The sequence below is a fragment of the Mauremys reevesii genome, linkage group 2 (genome assembly GCF_016161935.1).
Source record: "Mauremys reevesii isolate NIE-2019 linkage group 2, ASM1616193v1, whole genome shotgun sequence".
NCBI lineage: Eukaryota > Metazoa > Chordata > Testudines > Geoemydidae > Mauremys > Mauremys reevesii.
The window spans coordinates 179,970,546-179,990,834 of record NC_052624.1 but is presented as its reverse complement, the minus strand read 5'-3'; the positions used below and the strand labels follow the sequence as shown (position 1 = coordinate 179,990,834).

The 20,289-nt window shown below is 41.9% G+C and overlaps 3 protein-coding genes across 7 annotated transcripts in view; 2 read left to right on the top strand and 1 right to left on the bottom strand.

Moving 5' to 3' along the window:
* The window catches only part of KDM1B (lysine demethylase 1B), a 37,013-nt gene extending 36,377 nt beyond the window's left edge, over nucleotides 1-636 (bottom strand). Inside the window, exon 1 of the mRNA XM_039528043.1 lies at nucleotides 518-636. The gene's annotated coding sequence lies outside the window, so the exon portion shown is untranslated. The remainder of the gene's footprint in view (nucleotides 1-517) is intronic.
* On the top strand, nucleotides 32-15,496 carry TPMT (thiopurine S-methyltransferase). Of its 5 annotated transcripts, none has more exons than XM_039528049.1 (9): nucleotides 32-164; nucleotides 2,587-2,813; nucleotides 4,445-4,537; nucleotides 6,169-6,301; nucleotides 7,172-7,224; nucleotides 11,774-11,848; nucleotides 13,138-13,223; nucleotides 14,164-14,208; nucleotides 15,115-15,496. In XM_039528049.1, exons 2-9 carry the CDS (start codon nucleotides 2,674-2,676, stop codon nucleotides 15,234-15,236), a joined length of 747 nt encoding a protein of 248 aa, XP_039383983.1. In that variant the 5' UTR covers nucleotides 32-164; nucleotides 2,587-2,673; the 3' UTR covers nucleotides 15,237-15,496. The 5 variants fall into 5 exon arrangements, with proteins under 5 accessions (XP_039383983.1, XP_039383980.1, XP_039383981.1 ...); XM_039528046.1 differs by lacking the exon at nucleotides 32-164 and adding an exon at nucleotides 617-749; XM_039528047.1 differs by lacking the exon at nucleotides 32-164 and adding an exon at nucleotides 882-1,205.
* Nucleotides 15,497-18,773: 3,277 nt separating this feature from the next.
* Nucleotides 18,774-20,057, top strand: NHLRC1 (NHL repeat containing E3 ubiquitin protein ligase 1). Its single transcript, XM_039528044.1, has one exon. It carries the CDS (start codon nucleotides 18,855-18,857, stop codon nucleotides 20,055-20,057), a length of 1,203 nt encoding a protein of 400 aa, XP_039383978.1. The 5' UTR covers nucleotides 18,774-18,854.
* Nucleotides 20,058-20,289: the final 232 nt, after the last annotated feature.

Here is a 20,289-nt window from a genome sequence, read left to right as displayed (position 1 = left end):
AATAAAGAGAAACCATGATAAGGTCAAGCGATAGACCCTCCCTGGAAATAATCCCTGCTGCACTCTGGAGACCAACCTGCGGGCACCTGCTCACCTCTAGCGCGGTGCTCCCACCCAGACACTCCCTACTCCCCACAGAAACACTCCTTCCCACGGCCTGCCAGGTAGGAAGCCACCAGACTCCCAGATACACCCCCCTCCTTGCCCTTCCCCCCCGCGCCAGATAAAAATCCCAGAGGTCCTACCCCCAAAGTAACCCCCGGGGAGCCCCAAATCCCCGATCCCAAGAGCGCGCCTAAGCTCCCACGCGCCCAGACCCTCCCCCCAAAGGAAAAGATTCCTTAGGGACCCCCCAAAAGAAAGACCCGCTCGGGGGCTGCCGGGTCCGCTTTGTGCGGCGCTGTCACCGCATCCCCGCCCCGGGCGGCCGCAGCACCAGCCGCGCCGCCTTCCCCGGGGAAAGGAGGCAGCTGCCGCGGCCAAGCGCCCGACCCCCTCCCCGGCCGGGGACACTCACCGCAGGGCGCCGCCGCTCCCACCATCCTCCTCCCGGGGCGGCTGCCGCTCACCTCTCACCCCCGCCCGCCGCCGCGGCTGCCGCTTCCGCTCGGCTCGGCGCGGCGCGTAGCGTGCGGGGCAGGGGGCGGAGACAGCGGGTTCCTCCCCCCGCGGCCAGGCGGGCCGGGCCGGCTGCACTCGGGAGACTGGAGGCAGCTTGTCCGGCTGGGGGCTTCCCGGGCCGCGCTCAGGTCAGCGCGGGGCTGGCGCACGAGCAGTCCCGGCGTAGGGGGGCCGGGGCCGGGGCTTTGGCGCTGGGAGGCGGAAAGACGCTGCGGGGGGCGGGGTCCTGCCCCGCGGAGCCGGGGGGGGGGGGCTGGCTGAGCGCCAACAGCCCGGGCAGGACTTCACAGGGCGGGCGCTGGTGGCGTGTCTGGCTCCGCAGCCGGGCCCTGCTTACAGAAAAGCGTCACTCTGTGGGGTTCCCTTGGGTGCTCTGCAGCTCCATCGCCCTGGCACTGGCTGTCCCCTGGCGTGCTCCTGTTCTGCTGTTAAATCCTCCATATACCGACAAGCCCTGATCCTGCAAACGCTTGAGCGGCTGCTCTATTTTAGACAGGAGAGTAAATTTCCTGTCCTTGCCGTCCATCGTGGCACTGTTTGGGCTTTAAATTAAGCATGAACATGTTTGCAGCATCGGGGACCAGGTGAGGTGTGGAGAAATCGCATTGTTCTAAGGCATTAAAGGAGGGTGGCGTGCTTCAGAGGAGCCAAATTAACTGCTTGTGTAACCTCATAGTCTCGTAGCGTTATACAGTATACAGTTTCTCAGCTCAATCTCTCCTCTTCCTGCTTTGTTTTATTTTATTTCTGTTCTTTTTTTACTGTTTTATTTCCTTGGATGCTTCCCCTTCTCCCCCCGGGAAAAAAGTAGGTGAATGAAATTGCTAACTGAAATAAAAATCAAGAAAAATTACTAGTAAATTTCCCATTGTGAGATGGTCACTTGCTCACGTGGTATTTTAGATCACTCTTTGAGCAATTAATTATTTAACTTCTTGTTTATAAGATTGCTACAATCCGGAACTTTCATTTGCTGTTCAGTTTTTTGTTGTTGGGGTTTTTTTGTTGTTATTTTTCTCTGAAACCTTATGTTATTAATTTCATGACCTTTGTATATTTTAAGCTTTCAACATTAATATAGCATTAAATATGATTTTGCATGTTAATTTATTTGGCATATGATTTCAGCAAGCTATTAAATCTCTTTTTTGGGGAACAGAGCAGGGAAGAAGGGCATTGTAGCTGTGCTTTGGAGAGGAAGCTATCAGTGTAAAAGTATCTCCCTCTCTCCCCAATGGGGGAAATGGGTGAATGTCCCCTTTTTAATATTAGCCCCCCCATTTAAATAGAGCTGTTTCCTACAGAGCCCTGTCCAGCAAACTGAAATTAAGTACAGTTTGAGAAACTTCTGGGACCACACCTAGAAAAAGGAGAAAAATTTGAGAAGAGCAGCCCTGCTATAACGCTTTCTATTCTTTATAATGATTTTCCTAAACCTACTGGTTTCCACATATCTGAAAGCTGACCTCCTTTCAGGAAAATGGAAACCATTCTTGACCCCCTTCAGTCCCACCAGTGTTGTGAAAAGACAATTTAAAAATAAGCTGTGGAAATTTATCTTCAGACATTTCAACCAATCTCAATTAAATCCTTGTGTATTTCTTTGGAATCTCATTGCTACTGTGTTATACAGCACTTGAATGGTACATAAGGGTAATGCATAAAATGGTATGTAAAGATTTGTTTAAGAATATAGAACACAATTCCTTAAACATCTACCCATGCAGGAATTCTGGATCGTCCTATAGATGATATCTGCTCAAAATAATGTCATCTGAGGTGACAGAAATATTGTCAATAGGTTAGGACCCACATTTAAATTCTGTTAATAAATTAAAGGCAAACCTGATATGAATAAAAAAAATTCATGATTTTTTAAATTCTAGTTTTAATAGTGTTTTTATTCAGACAAAATTCCAATTGAATCTAATAATAGCAATTAATTAAAGTTCTCCTTGATTGCAGGATCAGGACTTCTGTGCATGGTACAAAATATTGGTTGGGGAATATATATTTTTACCCTCTACACAGACAACATAAGTATACAAGACCATGGAAAGTTTTACAGATGTACCAAGAATAAAAGAAAGCTCTGATATTGGGCAACAACAGGACAGAGTGGTGACTGAAGAGGAATGGCTGCAGAAATGGAAAGTGAGACAAATTGGATTTCATAAGGAACAAGGACATCCGTATGTAACTCTTTCTTCTACCTAAGCTGTAATGAATGATAATAGAATAATTTGACTTTCATAAGGCCCGTCGTAAAAATGCAGCCTGGGTACAAACATCAAAGTGTTTTGTACTAGCCTTGTTCAGAGCTTCTTTAATTATGGCTGTTTAAGCTGCCATCAAAAGGATAATGGAGAGATGGAAAGATCACCTTGCTTGTCAAACTTTTACGTCTTAAATGAGATCTTTAGGCCCCGAAACTTGTATATGGTGTGTGTGTTCTGATGTGAAACACTTCTACAGTTAAATACAAGAAATAAATAGTGTAGAGTAAATTCAGATGTTTTAGGTTCATTCAGTTTTAATAATCTAAAGTAGCCCTTTCAGAGTTGGGGAATTCTTTTGCCTGAGCAGTAGGCTGTGCCCATTTATAACGGTAATTGAATTTACATTTTTTTGTTTAATTAAATGTCTATTAAAAAGTGGATGTTACATTGTAAATTAATGGAGACACTTTGGTGTTTCAAACTATAGTACACTTGGGGTTGAGTGAAAAGAACAGGAGTACTTGTGGTACCTTAGAGACTAACAGTTATTTGAGCATAAGCTTTCGTGGGCTACAGCCCACTTCATCAGATGCATGCAGTGGAAAATACAGTAGGAAGATAGGTAGATAGATAGATATGCACAGAGAACATGAAACACTGTGTGTTACCATACACGCTTTAACAAGAGTGATCAGTTAAGGTGAGCTTTTAATAATCTCTGAAAGTTCAGCCCCCAAGAATGACTACAGTATCGAGGTTATCAGTAGAAAGAGGACCCCCAAGGTGAATAATAGAGTCTGCATAGTGCTCTTTCTATAATAATTACTTCTATTAGCAATCAAACAACAATACACACACTGCAATCTGTTAAAGGAGAGAGAGACCAATACAAAACGCATAGTATTTGCATTACTAATACCATGCCTTGTGGAAAAACCTGAAGTGCTAGTCATCCTCCTCGTCCTCACCACCACCAGTGGTCATCATCCTGGTTTCTCCCCCGCACCCAAGGCACGTAGGCCACAATGCAGCTTTTATAATCAGTTGCGCTGATGTCCACTGGAGTTCATACATATTTATGATGGTTTTAGGAGCCCCTTTCCTTATTTGACTTTCCATACCTCACTACTTCTGGGGTGTTGCATTTTCCATAGGCTAACTTGTTAGTTCCCCTTATACTCACTAACGTTTACGTCACCTTATCACCATAGTAACAAAGTCTCTAACATTTCACCCAGGCTGCCAATGGTCATCTTGCAATATCTGCTGAGCTCTCATAGACGTTTTTATCCAAACTCAGCACTTCTTTTAAAAAATCAGTGTATCACAAACATAGACACAAGCTCAGCAAGTTTATTTGTAGCTTACTTAGCTCCATTATAAAGGTAAGTTAGCATAACTTATCCTAAAGCCTAATTTGGCTAAACTAAATATTTTACAGCCAAAGGCCTGTAGGCCTTATGTTTACATCATTAATTAATACTTATATTTCACCTTTATAGCCTGTAAATACCTTATACCTTTTATCCTTGGCAACGCTTGCTTTTCAGCTATGAACATGAAACAATTCCAATATTAAATAGTTATTTCTTTTTCTTCTGCAGGATTTTAAGGAAGTATCTGGATGTTCTTCTTAATGGCAGGAGTGGACTCAGGATATTTTTTCCACTTTGCGGCAAAGCAGTAGAAATGAAATGGTAAAAAACAGCCCTTAGGAGTAGAAATCTTCTAAGTTATTTTTCTTGGAAAACATATTATCCTGTCTACATATCTGTAAATAAGTGAATATAATAGTTATTCCTCTATTTTCACTATAAAATATAGTTCCTTTGCGTTTACACACTCACTAGAGATTTTAAAAGAAGGCAGCATTTAATTCTTCCAGGTTTTCCAGTGATGAAGTAATAGTAACAAACATTTTGCAAACATTCATGTAGGAAAAATAACAGCTGTATAAAAATTTGTCTACAAAAGCAGCTAGGTTACAAAAGAGTAAACTGTTTAAGATTTTTGGTATGGTAAGTTGATTGAGAGCTGGAAAAGTTTGCCAGGCACCTATTATCCAAATAGGGAGAGTGGGCACCAATGAGCTTCAAGGAAAATGACCTGTTAAGAAGCCCAGCACCTTACATCCTGGCTGCTAGGAAGTGGGAGGATGCCGGGATTCCTACCAGAGTATGTACTATCTGCTGATTAGTAGATGTTTGTTTAACTTGAAGCTTTTCAATCTCTGGGGACTAGGAGGGAAGAGAAGCTCTGTCTTTGCTTACTTCCATCATGCCCTTCTTCTCCCCTCTCCCTCCCCCCCCCCCCAAAAAAAAAAAGATTGGGGGAGGGGAGTGTCTCTGCTACTACTCTGTACCAAGGTAGCCTCTTGGTTAGTAGCAGTGTGAAAAGAAATGTGATTTTTATCAGTTTAACTGTTGCACAGAGTTCTGCACAGTGAACCTGACCAGTGTGTTGTTAATTTCATTTTGCTGTTGTTTGGCAAAGCCAGGCAGCAGCATAGGTCTTGAGCTATGTATCTTGAGACGCAAGAGAACAGTATAGTAGTAGTAATGTGTAAAGTGTAGTAATGCTGAGTCATTCAGGCATGCAGTAGTTGATTGCTCTTTATCTAAAAACTCATGTCATGTATTAATATGGATCACGGTTACTAGAGGTTTCACTTCTATCACTTGGCATGGGTCAGCAGCCATCTTCAGTTCAAATTTGGAAAATTTTCTTCATAACCATGAAATGAAAGCCTAAGTGTTTGAGAAAGTGATGGTCTAGCTCTTCATGCTTGCCAGAGAAAGTTTCTTACTATTCAACAGCGTTTGAGGTTTTCAGACCTTGATGTTATAATAACTTTAACAGGATGTGAAATCTCTATCAAACACTTTATCCACTGGGTGACTGAATCCTTTGGTCATCCAACATGGGAGGGAAGTATTATTATTGGTCATTGTAGGGCCCCCATATTTTCCATTAATATAGTAAAAATAAATAACCAATTGCACGTAAAGCTTATCAAGTTCACACGAATTGCATTCCTTAGTTCATATCAAGATCTACTCAATTAACCATGTAAAATTGCATTAAAATCAGGTACTGTGTTTTTTCCAATAAAGTGTGAAAACTCCAAGATTAAAAATACCTAGATAACACCTATCCGACAAGAGCCTGGATTCTGAAAAAACTGCTGTAATAAACCACTGTTCTGTAGGAGAAAACACATGTACCAAAGCCCCATCTTGAGGTAGAGAATGGAGGAGTATAAATCAAAATTATGTAATAAGAACTATGAATCACAAGTAAACATGAAAACTTTTATTGCTGTGCATAGGTTAGCTGACATGGGACACTATGTAGTTGGTGTGGAACTCAGCGAATGTGCACTGAAGGAATTTTTCACAGAACACGATCTTTCTTATTCTGAAGAAACAATCCCAGGGATTTCTGGAGCCAAAGTTTTTAAGGTTTGTTTTGTGCTTGAATAGTCAAATATTTTTGTATACTTAAGGATGCATTTCAGGGGTAGCTGAGCAGGCCAAACCATTCTTTAGCCATTTAGAGCTTCTTTGCCCTGCCTTTCATCTTTCACCTGTTTTAAAGAGGATTCAGAGAGAGAAGCATTAAAGTTGAATTGTATATTGGGTAATTATTCTCAAGCTGTTATTTAGTTTGGCCCTCATTCAGCAAGACATTTAAGTGCCTAACTTTAAACACTTTGAAATCAATGGGACAACTCACATGCTTAAAATTAGACACTTGCTTAAATGCCCTAATGAATCAGTTGTATGCAGTGGTGGTGTAGCCATGTTGGTCCCAGGAGATTAGAGAGAGATGGTGGTTGAGGTAATATCTTTTAGTGGACCAACTTCTGTTGTTGAGAAAGACAAGCTTTCGAGCTACTCAGAGCTCTTTTTCAGGTCTGGGAAAGGTACTCCCAGTGTCACAGCTAAATACAAGATCAAATAGATAGTTTAGCATAAGTAGTTAGCCCATCATCTAAGGGACCAGTAAAGGTGAAGTGGCCTGTTAACACACCTGTAGTGGTAGGACAAAAAGGGGGGGTTAGTGATTACAGATTGTTGTAACAAGCCATAAATCTAGTGTCTTTAGTAAAAGATATTACCTCACCCACCTTTTCTCTCTCTTGGAACCTTTAAGCCCATGCCACATGACAGTGGTGAAGCAGCAGTCACAGGGCCTTGAGATACATCAATAAGGAAAAAGTGAAAGAACATTCCTACTAATTCCTCTCCTACTTAGGTTTTTTATTTTAAAATATATCTATATTAAAATATGTAGTTCACTAAAAGCTGTTTCCCTGCTTTTCATTGTAGAGTACCTCTGGGAACATTTCTCTGTACTGTTGCAGTATCTATGATTTGTCCAGGTAGGAATGAACAGCATTTTTTGACCATCACATTTTAAACAAATATTGTTAGGTTATGTTTTGTCTGAACTAGCCAAAAACATTTGAGAAGTACAGACCAAATTATAAGAAGCACTGAGCATCTGCAACTCTGACTGTTGTCTGTCACAGGCTAACATCTCCAGGTTGCCCCTTAGGGGTGAGAGCAGGCACCTTGCTTACCTTCTGTGTTCTACAGACAGCCACAACCCTGTGGTCTGTTTCCGGGGTACAGAGTACAGCCCTGCAGCTGTGCCTTGTATGAATCTACCCCCTTTCAGGGGCTGTAAGGCAGTCCGTACAAAAGGAAAATACTTCCTTGATCCCTCCTCCCCCTTCATTGTGCAAGAGAGAAGGAAGTAATCTCTCAAGCCTTACAGGCATTCTTGGTTCCTTAATGTGAGTAAAGGTTAGGGCTTACTCATGATGGAATTGTAATAAAGATAACCAGCCCAGGCCATCTGCTTCTCCAGAGGGCTCGGCAGGCAGCATATGAAAGCCACAGTGAGTGCTACAGGACTCCCAGTCTGGGAGCTCTGTACCCTGGCTCTGTTTGCCACCTCTACTGCACTGATTTCCTCCCTTTTAAGGGCCTGCCTCCAGGCCTGATCCACCTCACAGATGTGAGAGGTTAGGGCTGATTGTGACCACAGGAGTTCCTTAACTTTGCCCTGTCAGTGGGAGTGGGGCATGATGTCATCTGCCCCACCACGCTATTGTGTGTGTGGGAGTTATTCAGCATCTTTCAGAATCAAGCCCTGCCTGCTTGCTACTGACTGGGCTTAGTCCCTCATAATGCTGAATGCTCTCAGTACCCAGAACAGTCAATGGGCCAGATTTACCAGTCTATTAAGGGGGCTTTGCACCTGATTTCTGGCTCAGAACTGCCAGATCCAGCCAGTGGAGGCTTTCCTTTGTGCCAGTGAATTATTGGGTCATACAAAGCCACCTATGCCACTTTCCAGACTTCAGCATAGGGAGGGATACAAAGGAATCTTAAAATCACCTTCCTTGCCTCTGATCATGTGCTGAATACAGTTCAGCCAGATCAGAAAATCTGTCCAATAGGGAGTTAAGGGCACTCCGTATCTGCAGGATAGTCCCAGTCTTGCAGTTCTTGTTTAGATTAAACTCCCTCTAGGCTTGGTTAGTTTTGTCTCAATATGAACCACAGGAGCAGGCTGTTAATATGAACAGTATTGACCCATAGCTTTACAGAACAATTAGAAAAATCAATCATTTATCTTTGTAAATGATAAGAGTGTTAGAGCTCGTAGAGAGAAGGCGTAACTTGTAGACTTGGAGACTGGAATGTGGTGTTGGCCCTAAGATATTTTATATTTTGGGTAAAATATCCAAAGTTATTAACATAACAGATGGTCACTAAACCTTTTGCTGACTTAGCTGATTCTCTTCTGTTTGTGTGATTAAGCTGGCCTTACAAGAATGAAAGTTTGAATATAAAAAAATCTCTGTTCCTTCCAAAGTGACAACGTAGAAAAAGATTTAGGCAATGTTGCCGCTTTGCACAACAGGCACCTTTAAAACTTTTTAGCTATCATTGGATGCACAGCCAGGAAATGTTCAAGCTTATTGTCAGCAATTTTTTAAAAGGTTAATGATTTTTAAATATGGTTGTAAGTAACATGGCAAAATGTATAACCTCCATCATACCAATATGGAATTATATTTCAAAGTAAAACAAAATATGTAACACGTTAGCAGTGCTGTCAGTGGGACTCACTAGACCAAATAGTGAGGAGATGTGGTCTGTTATCGACAGAGGACAAAATAAACTGGAGTCACATGCATGTGTTGTGAATTTTTCTCCACATTCCTGTTTTGTTTTGTTTTTTAATAAGATGCTCTTACGCAATGTTCTAAAAGAGTGGTGAAAGTGTGAACATCTTTCTGTCAATACAACTGGAAGACTCCTTTGAGTATAGAAATGCATCAATACTATTGTGGCTTCTGTCCACATACGGTATGGGTAATATTCAGTTAGTAACTCTGGCAGTTAAACTTATTTCACACTTGCCTCAGCTGGCCTGTGATCAGTCACTTTTGTTCTAAATTCGGAACATAATTTGGGCAGGGGAACCTAGATGTGTTCATGCCCTGTGTCAGAATGAGACAATTCAGACTTTTTTTTGCTAGTTAATGAGTAACAGGAATTATTACTCTTTGCAGGAATGCTGTGTTGTATCTAAAGCAGTTAAACTAAGCAATCAGTTGTGGCTCATAACAATGCTGAGTGCTATAATCTGTGTACTTACTAAACACACCCATGGGGCCCAGGCCCGAGCTCTGATTCAGGCAAATATTGCCTTAAATCAATGGGATTTTTGCTTGAGTGTAATCTTCAGGATTGGGCCTAAAGACAATATTTAAACCAGGGATGGCCCAGGAGTCACATCTGGCCTGCCACATCATTTCATTTGGCCCATCACAGGACAGCTTAGGGCAGGAGATCCAGCAGAGACAAGGGCAGGAAGAGGACAAGGCATCATTGGGGAGGGGTTCATAACATAACATTGTGGCAAGAACAGTGGGCTGAAGCGAGGAGCTAGGCCCAGCCCTGTGGGATGGGAGCCACCTCTGCCAGGGTGAGTGGAGGGCAGGCTCACTCTCCAACCCACCCTTCTGGGGCCTCTCACCACACAGGGGCAGGACCCTACCCCACAACCACCCGGACCCTTGTGTCACATGCCTCCAGGGACAGGGCCTGACCTGACTCTTCTCCTCACCCATCTTCCCCTTCCCCGCATCAGAGCTCCCAGGACACGGCACACACACCTGTGTCACATACCCCATCATCCCAAAGGGTTTTAGTGGTTTTTATGGCCTTCTACTGCCTTAAAGTTGCCCATCCCTGATATAAACGATTGTTTTATTTATTATCATTTGTATTACAGTAGTGCCTAGAATTCCCAACCAAGATCAGGGCCCCCTGCAGAGCTAGGTGCTGTACAAACACAGTGGGAAACAGCACCTGCCCCAAAGAGTTTACTGTCTAAGAGACAGTACAGTGAAGAGGTGGGAGGAAAAACAGAAACACAGAGAGGTGAGGTGGCTTCCCCAAGGCCATACAGCAGGCCAGTGGTAAAGGTGGAAATGGAACCCAAATCTCATTAATCCAAATCTAGGATTAAATTGGCGGCTCTTAAATATCATGTCTTGGTTGTGAGATGTTCTATTGAAAAGCCAATTGTAAGTGCATGTAGATGGCAAAGTGGTGTGATCTCCTCTCCTAGAAGACCTTTAAAAGAAAACAAGCTTTTAAAATGTTTCATGTCTCATTGCATCAGACAGAGAAATACAGGACAGGGCTACAGGTCAGAAGCCAAAAACTTGATGATGACGTTGCGTTTAAAACAACAACAGAAGACAGTGTGATTTTTGATGCTAGTGGACTCTGAGATGAAGCCCAGTATCAGGTGGAAAGTGCTGCACAATTTCAGGACACCACATATTTTTGTTTTAAGGCACATTTATTTTAAACTCTTCTTTGGAATTATGTCACTTACTCCATTGTTACACAGCACACTAAATCACAGTTTTCATATTTACCTGAAGGAAAACTTACCTAATGTCACCCTGCTAATTCCCACCGGCAACTAATGAGGACAGTTCTCTTTAGCAGCAGACTTTATCAAACAGAATTTGGCTGCCAATGCCACATCAGCCAACACAACTAGGAACAAAAATAGTCCTGATCAATGTGTTGGATTAAAGCAAGCAGCAATGAGTCTTAGCTTTTCTCAAGTGAAAAGATACCTCAGAATAAACCTCTGGAGCATATGTTTGGGTCTTGATTCTGAGTTGCAGGTGAGCTGAGCTAAGTGCACATTGAGGAGAATGGAGTGAACTGCTTTGCACCACCTCTGTGACCCTCTTGGATCTGGAAGTGCCCAAGGATTGTTTCAGTCCTTGGCATAAATTAGTGGTAGCCCCAGAGTTTCTATAAATTATGACTGCCTGAAACTGCCTTATAACCAAGAACAGTGGTGCTCAAACTAGATATCTTCTTGCCCCAGCACACCCTTGCCAAAGGGCAACAGAATCATTCCACCATTTCTGTGCCACCCAGAGAAGGCCTCTACACAGGAAATGTGTAGGAAGGCAGCACGCGAGTGGATTTTCAGTGGCACTTACTGCCTGGGTCATGGCCATCGGTCTGGGGAGCTCTGCATTTTAATTTAATTCTAAATGAAGCTTCTTAAACATTTTAAAAACTTTATTTACTTTACATACAACAATAGTTTAGTTATATATTATAGACTTAGAGGAAGAGACCTTCTAAAAACGTTAAAATGTATTACTGGCACACAAAACCTTAAATTAGAGTGAATAAATGAAAACTTAGCATAAAGGGGCCAGACTATAGCAGCATATCAGCCCTCTATGTATATGACCAGCATATTAGAGATTTTTCACTTCTTTTTCAAAAGTATCTCAGTCAAATTATAAAAAACAAGATCATTTTAGTTTTTAATATAAAATCTTTTTTTCCATCACCCCCTATTTGTAGCACAATTGTTGGCAGGTTTGATGGGATTTGGGACAGAGGATCTCTAGTAGCCATTAACCCATGTGATAGAGAACAGTAAGTAATGTATTTATTTTATGACTGTTTTCTTTCTGATATGTTGTGAAAGCCTATCTTCCTGGCACTGACTAATCAGCCATTCCTTGCTTAGTTTAAACCCTGAGTAATCCAAGCCAGTCCTTCTTTGCCACGTGTGGCAACTAGAGTTACTAAACACTGTGTTCTGAAACACAGTGTTTCCTTCCGGAAATGGTCTCACCAGTGCAAACAATACCATTGGCATAAGGACAGTACAGTAGAACATCAGAGTTAAGATCACCAGAGTTATGAACTGACCAGTCAACCACACGCCTCATTTGGAACAGAAATATGCAATCAGGCAGCAGCAGAGATGACCCCCCCAAAAAAAGGCAAATACAGTATAGGGAAGGTTTAAAAACATTTTATAAGATAAAGAAACTGTTTCTGTGCTCATTTAATTTAAATTAAGATGATTAAAAGCAGCATATTTCTTCTGCACAGTAAAGTTTCAAAGCAGTATTAAGTCTATGTTCAGCTGTAAACTTTTGAAAGAACATCCATAACGTTTTGTTCAGAATTACGAACATTTCAGATTACGAACAACCACCATTCCCGAGGTGTTCATTCGGAACTCTGAGTTTCTACTGTATGTTGCTTATTATGTTCTATACCTAAAGCTGCTGTTCCCATCTAGTGGTAGATTTGCATAGTGCAGGATGCAGATCTGAATTTTACCTTTACTCTTTGCTTTCCATATTTGTTTGTTTGTTTTTTTGTTTTTGGTCTCCACCATTTTCAGCCTTTGCTTCCTCACTCCATCCTCTTTATTCTCCTTTTTCCCCCTTTTATTTCCCTTCTCCAATCTTACCCATGACCCTCTCTCTTCACCTTACCCCTACTACTGGACATTAAGTTAAGTTGAATACATGGTCCTTACTTTGTTTAAAAAAAAAAAACCATGAATTAACAAAATCAATACTGAATAGGCCACTGTACAGTAACTATAGACTATTGCAGACTTAAATACTATCTCAGCTTTACATTTTCTTGTTTTTGTTAGTTCATATAAAAAATGGTGTGTGTGTGCATGTGTATAAGGTAGATTTTTATTAATTTTATTTAGGATTTCATAGGTTGCATGTTACCACATGGAATTTTACATTAGAAGTACCTCAGTTAAATTAGTTTATGTGCATTTCAAGGGTGCATTTGAACTGTTCTACATAGGAATACATTGTTTCTTTTTTGCTGAACATTTTGAGTACTCTATGTACTATATAGTTACAAAATAATCACAAATGCAAATATTCATTTTTTCTTTTTAGCTATGCCGATTTGATGTTGTCTCTAATGGAGAGAAGCTGTTGTTATCTCTTGGTTACTGTTTTATATGATTCAAATAAACATAAAGGTAAGAACTTTGAATCATTTTGTTTAGAAGTTAAGTAAAATCACTTTTTACCTTTATGCTAATGAATTTATATATATATATATGGTAACAATATTGCCTCAGTTTGTGTCAACAGGCTTGGTGCTCAGATTTAGTATGTTTTTCTGTTTAACTATATTTTGGCATTCACAGTAGCAAAAGTTTGTGATTGGGGGTGGGGGAGTAGGGTGGATTTGTAACCACGATTCCACTTGCTTCTCAGTTTTGGAAAAACATTCCTACGAGGCAGAAGTTTTTCATGCTTGGTCTCAATTCAAAGGGTTGTGGGTTGGTTGTTTGTTTTTTTGGGGGGGGGGGTGAATTGTGAAACATAATGCAAAACAACATTGCCCTTACTATTTTTTGTATAATGTACAGAGTGTCCTGTTTATCCCCTTCTGCTGTTTCCACCTCCTTGGTACCCTTCCCCTACCCTAGCATTGCTCCCTCACTTGCACCCTCATTATCTGAAAATCATATTATATTTCTGATGGATACTGACTCAGGGTTTTCAGTACCTTATGACCTAAAATCAGGAATTATTGCCCAATTTACTGTAGCGTGGCTACCTCACAGGTGTTATGATAATTCATTAACGAATGTTTGTAAAATGCTTTGAAGATTAAAAGCTCTATGTAAGCATTAAGTATCATTACATCAGGCTGATTAATTATTTGCATTAAACCCAGAAGCTCCTTAAGTTTTCATAGATAATTATTAACTTAATACAAATAAATTTTCCACTGCTTTTTGAACTACTCTATGTAATTGTTGTTGACAGAAAGTCTTATAATTAATAACCTATAATCATTCTTTTTTTATATTTTAACATTTCCCCTTGTATTTGGTCAATGTTTGCTTCATTGTCATATCAGAAGGGTCATTGTGACTTTTGCCGATCAGCTTTCCCTTTTATTTCCAGGTCCACCATTTTATGTTCCTGATGCTGAAATTAAAAGTTTATTTGGTAAGTTATCTCCGCTGCAGTTATGATTTTTCTCAAAACATGTGGCAGACAAATGTGTTTATATTGTAGTGTTTTGACTCATCCTGAGGCAAATGATAGGGAAGCCTGTAAGGTTGTTTGCTTCTTGTACAAAATCTGGAGAGACCTGTAGTTTGAAAATAAATATCCTTTTCATGCCAGGGGTATTGATATCAGGGAAAAAAGGCATACAGGTCCTCATTGTTTAAATACACATTTTAAAGACATTTGAACCTGTGCTACCAGTAAGACATATACCGTCCCTTTTTGGCCCGAGGTTACTTTCCACGCTGAGTCTCCAATAATTCAAACTAGGTCCCAGTGTTCATTCTTATTCCCACAGCTTCTCACTCTTGGTCCTGTAGTCACTTTCTCGTGTCCTTTCTATTCCAACATTTTGGTTTGTTGCCCCCCTAACCCCCATTATCTGCTCATTTTACCCAGATTTAACACAGGAACCTTCCCCACCACCTGTGTGCTTTCGGCTATAATTTTGAAACCAAAGTTAACTTGCAGGAAAAACGGTATGATGATAGGAAAACACTGTGTTAAGGGAATTAAAGATCAAAAGCTTATGAAACAAGAAAATTGAGTTAAGGTTGACATTTCATTCTTGATATGCCTTACATTAAGCTTTGGTACTACAGTTCCTGTAGTTTACACCCTTCTGAAACCTCTGAAGTGTCTACATCATGAATTATTCTTAATTAACAGTGGCATACAACTGTGAGAGAGGGCTAAATCCTGCTCACCTTATTTATGCTAGTCTACAAATGAGTTAAGTCAGTGAGATTTTTTCCTAATAGCATAAAAATTCGTGATTAAAAAGGCAAAACAAACTAGCCTCATCTTTCATCATATCTTTACCTTGCTATTCTTCCTTTTCAGGAAAAGTCTGTGAAATTAAGTGTCTTGAGAAGGTCGATGACTTCTCGGACCAGCACAAAGCCTGGGGACTAGATTATTTTCTGGAGGTAACATATCTGCTTATCTTAAAGTCTGTTCCTTGATGAAACAAGAGAGACAAAATTTATTAGCAAGGTGGGAAGAATTATATTGATCTCACTTGGAAATGAGCTGGATATTTGGGAATTCTGAAACACCTCAGGGTATGAAAACTGGGTTATGGAACATCTTTGTCTTTTGAAGACTTTATGATTTCAAAGTCAATTACACTGTACAGCTGATTTGACTTACAGTATCTGTATTTTAAGATGCGTAGCACTTAACCACATTGAAACTCTTTATAAACAATTATTTTAACTTTGTACCTTTGTCTCCTGTATTATTTCAAATCATTAAAATGAAAAAGTCATATATATAAAGAAATGACCATTCTCCATAGCTACCAATATTGTCTGTCTGTCTGTAGCTTTGCAGTCCAATCCCAGCTGTTCATAGTTCCAACCTGTGGCCCAGGAACTATGCAGTGCTGCCAGCTGCAGCTTGAAAAGCTTTTTTGTTTGTTTTTTTGTAATTCTGAGCTCCTGCCACTAGTGGCTGTTGGATAGAAGAGGCAGGAGGCTGCTTGGTGGCTGCTCTCTTTTTCTCCCTACCGCTGTTGCTCTGTGTTATGCAGAGTAGAGACTGGCTGGCAGAGAGCAAAGCAGAATATTCAGCAGCAGCCATGACTGGATGAGGGGGACACAGGCAACTAGAGATGTGCAAGAGGGGTAAGGAAAGTGAATCAATTGAGAGGAGAGCAGAAGACACTGGGAGTAGATGCCTCCTGAAATTTTCTACAACTGTGATATTCTTCCCCCTCAATACACCAATTATGAGTCCGGCCACAGGAAGAAGGGTTGTATGGGGAATGTGGATTGTGGGCCCTAATGGAGACCCTTCTGCGGTTTGGATAAGCATATGAGCTTTAGGATATTTATCTGAACTCAGATGTTTGAGAGTCTCCCATCTCTAGTTTATAGACACTATTACAACTTTGCAAAAGGGAGTTTTAGTTTTGAGTCACTAATAATAGATTAATTTTTAAAATAACCTAAAATCCACCAGGATGCTGACACAGTCTAATGTTCTTTCTCTATCCCCCATTACCTTATGCTGAGAAGGGTCTCTGAAACCAAAGCTGATTTACAGTATTACACCATGACATTTAAAGCGTGTGATGGGTAAGGCCTTCCTGAGGGGTCACACTCAGGCAGCTTCAAAGCCCTTTTCCCCTTTCAAAAGTGTTTTGGGGTTTTGGTAAGTCTTTGGGCGGTGAAGTCTTGTCAGATGTTTTCCTCTCACCTACTCCATAACATGAATCAACTCCTTCTAAGACACAGCAGTTTTCCTCCTGGTTGCTGCCCCTTCCTGTTAGCAGCTCTCCTTTTTAAGCTTACTTCCTCCGGCTGGAGTAGGCTCTGCAGGCACGTCTGTTTGGTAGGGATTGAGCCCAGAGGAGCTCATTAGCCTTCTCCTGATTGGGATGGGGATGTGCCACTTCACCCAGGGGTTATGAATATTAGAGTTGGAAGTAGAAGCAAGTATGTATCAAGAGTCTCTTGCTCTTTTTTTTTTATTTTTTTTTGTTGTTGGGGGGAGGTAGAATCATAGAATATCAGGGTTGGAAGGGACCTCAGGAGGTCATCTAGTCCAACCCCCCTGCTCAAAGCAGGACCAATCCCCAGATGGATTTTTGCCCCAGATCCCTAAATGGTCCCCTCAAGGATTGAACTCACAACCCTGGGTTTAGCAGGCCAATGCTCAAACCACTGAGCTAGTCAAAACAGTTATTTTAAAATATTGAGATTATCCAGTTTAAAAGATTTAGCTGTGCATTCATATGGCATTGAAGTGTATTTGTATCCACATCCAATCAGTGCTCTGCAAACATGGTCCGCAGATATCCACAGATTAGCAGGGCTTTTGAAATACATGGTAATTTCCCTCCATTTCTGTTTATGGAAAGCTTTTGATGTTCATTGCAAACATTGTATTCAAAGAGCTGCAGACTCAGGTCTGATGCTTTCAGGATGTTTGTAGTTGTAGCCAGTAGTAAGTGATGGTTTTAATGAAACTTTAAGGTTTTGTTGTTTGTTTGTTTTTTTAAACCTTGAAGTTGATGGTGACAGGGTCAAGCAGGGGTGGGCAAACTACAGCCCACGGGAAACTACAGCAAACCACGTCCCTGTGGCCCCTAGTGGTGGAGAGCAGAGGGCTCCGTGCACTGCCCTCGCCTGTGGGTACCTCTCCCTGCAGCTCCCATTGGCTGGGAATGGGGAACCACGGCCAATGAGAGCTTTGGGGGAGGTACCCACAGGCAAGGGCAGCGCGTGGAGCCCTCTGCTCCCTGCTCTTCCCCCAGGGGCCAGTGTAGACTAGTCCTGAAAAAACATTTCCAGGAGGCTGAATCCAAGCAATAGTACTTTTGTAAAGGCATACAGAGGGCATGATGTAGCCACTTCACATACATCTGTGATAGAAACACTCCTGAAGCAGGCAGCAGTGGCTGCATTGCTCTTGACTGAGTGAATCTTGACTTGGCCTCTAGTTGCAGGTCAGCCAAGTAATAGCAATGAGAAATGCAATCAGACATATTATTAAACATGGTTCTCTTGGTCATGGCATTGTTCAGTAAAATGGTGTTAAAAGGAACAGGTAGGTAGACTTTCTAATTGCTTTAGTCCACTTCCAACAGAACCCCAAGGACCTTTTAACTTTCTTTGAGCATGTGGAGAAGGGCCCTCCTGGATGGGCAATGTGGGCATGGGAGGAATGTTAACAGCAAGAGGTCAGAACAGGAAGCCTTTGTGACCTAGTCTAACTTCCCAGCCCCTCTCTAGTAGCAGGATAAGAGGTGGAAGGAAACCAGTGGTCTGAACTGCCTCTCTAACAGATTGAATTCCTGCTCTTGCCTGGGTTCCTGAAAATGATAAACATAACCCTGTTCATTCATTGCATCCTGAATAACTACCCCACAATTGCCCACTACTCCCTTCCTCCAGCTTTTGTGTGGTTTACAGAGCCGCTCGGGGGCGGGGGGGAGTGGGGCAATTTGCCCCTGGCCCCACAGGGGCCCCGCAAGCCCTGGCCCGGTGGCGGTCCGGGTCTTCGCTGGCATTTTGGCAGTGGGGGGCCCTTCAGTGCTGCCGAAGACGCAGAGCGATTGAAGGCCCCCCCCCCCGCTGAAATGCCGCCGAAGACCCGGACCACTGCCGGGTGAGTACAAGCACCGCAGCTCCCCCGCTTTGCCCCAGGCCTCCTGAATCCTCTGGGCAGCCCTGGTGGTTTATTGGACTTTAATCACGTATTGATTCTTGAAAACTGATGTGGACTATGAAACCATTCTTGGTATGCTAAATTACCATGGTTGAAATTATATGAGACTGGATTTATAGTTTACAGTTTAGATATATTTTCATGCCAAATGAAATTAAACAAAATATTTGAGGAAAAAGTGAAGATAATAAGAAAATATTAAAATACATTTTGGTGAGCCCATTGCATTTTCCCAAGTTTCCTTTAGAGGGCAGGAGACTACAGCAAATGCTTTGAAATGGAACATACCATTCGCATTTATGGGAAGGCCTCTGATGTAACACAGTCCTGTGACTGTCCAATGTGACCAGATGGCAGCGTCACATCGCTAGCACAGTATAATCAACAATCCTCCTAAAGCTGCAACTATGTCTGCCAGGGCCCCTGATAGAATGCAGATTATGACAGAACTGGTGAACGAAACTGAGGTCAGTCTACTTGAATGCAAAGTGTGTTTTGAAAAATATAGCCAGAAGAAGAAACACCGGCCGAGGAACTTGCCCTGTGGACATGTTATATGCTTGGAGTGTGTATTCTCTCTAGCACACCCAAGGAATTTTAGGTTGGAGTGCCCTTTCTGTCGAAGAGCTTGCAAATCCTCAGAGACAAGTGACTGCTTACCATTGCTGCACCTGATAGAGATCTTAAGCCCTGCAACTAATATTCCTTTAGCTTCAGGAACAACAACTGGGGCAGGTGATGAAGCAGCTGTATCGGCACCTCTAGGCTTAACATTCAACCTTTCTTTCGGAGGCTGGGGGACACTGATCAATCCGACTGGGATTGCAATGTGTCGACGGTCTGACTGTGTAGTAGTGGCACATGGTGGCAAAAAAAGGATTAAGCTCTTCGGCTTGAGTGGAAGCTGTATGCAGCAGTTTGGGGAAAGAGGAGATGCAGGCAATGATATTAAATACCCACTTGACGTGACAGTTACATTGGATGGCCACGTGGTTGTCACAGACAGCGGAGATCACTCTGTGAAAGTGTTTGATTTTAATGGAAGAGGCAAGCTAATTATCAGGGAATCCTTTTGTTTACCATGGGGTTTGGATACCACCCCAGAGAATGAAATTATCCTGTCTGATCCAGAGGCAGGTGCTCTTTCTCGCTTGACAGCCAATTTTAGAAAAGGAGAACTGAAGAAGGTTCAAAAGATCCAGTCTAACTTATGCCACCCAAGAGAGGTGGCAGTTTCTCAGACTTCTGGAATTATCGCTGTAATAGAGCACCTGATAGCTAAGGGACCAAACTACAGCAGCACACGAGTGAAGATATTCAGTGCTGACATGAAACTCATTGGCCAGATGGATAGCTTTGGTCTGAACCTAGTGTTTCCCTCCAAAATATATGCCACCGCTTTGGCCTTCGACAGAGAGGGACACATAATAGTAGCAGATGCCTATAACCAAGTTGTATTGTGCTTGGGAAAACCTGAGGAATTTCCTGTCTTAAGGCCCATAATTACCCATGGGCTTTCTTATCCTGTGGCATTGACTTACACAGCAAACAATTCTCTGATTGTCTTAGACAGTGGTGATCATTCAATTAAAATATATACTGCTAGCTGAACTGTTCTGGATTCTTACTAATTTCGTTCCATTTCAGATTTTAAAAGAAGTCGTTATGGTTTTAGCGGATGCATGTGTGGGTTTTTTTGCCATGATTTTGTGTGAAACTTATCATTTTTATGGACATCCTGTATGGTCGTTGACATTTGCTCATCAATTCTGACTTCTGAGTATGTGTGAGAGACAAACTGCATATTCTAAATAGCACCAGACAAAGAGACCTCAACCAGAT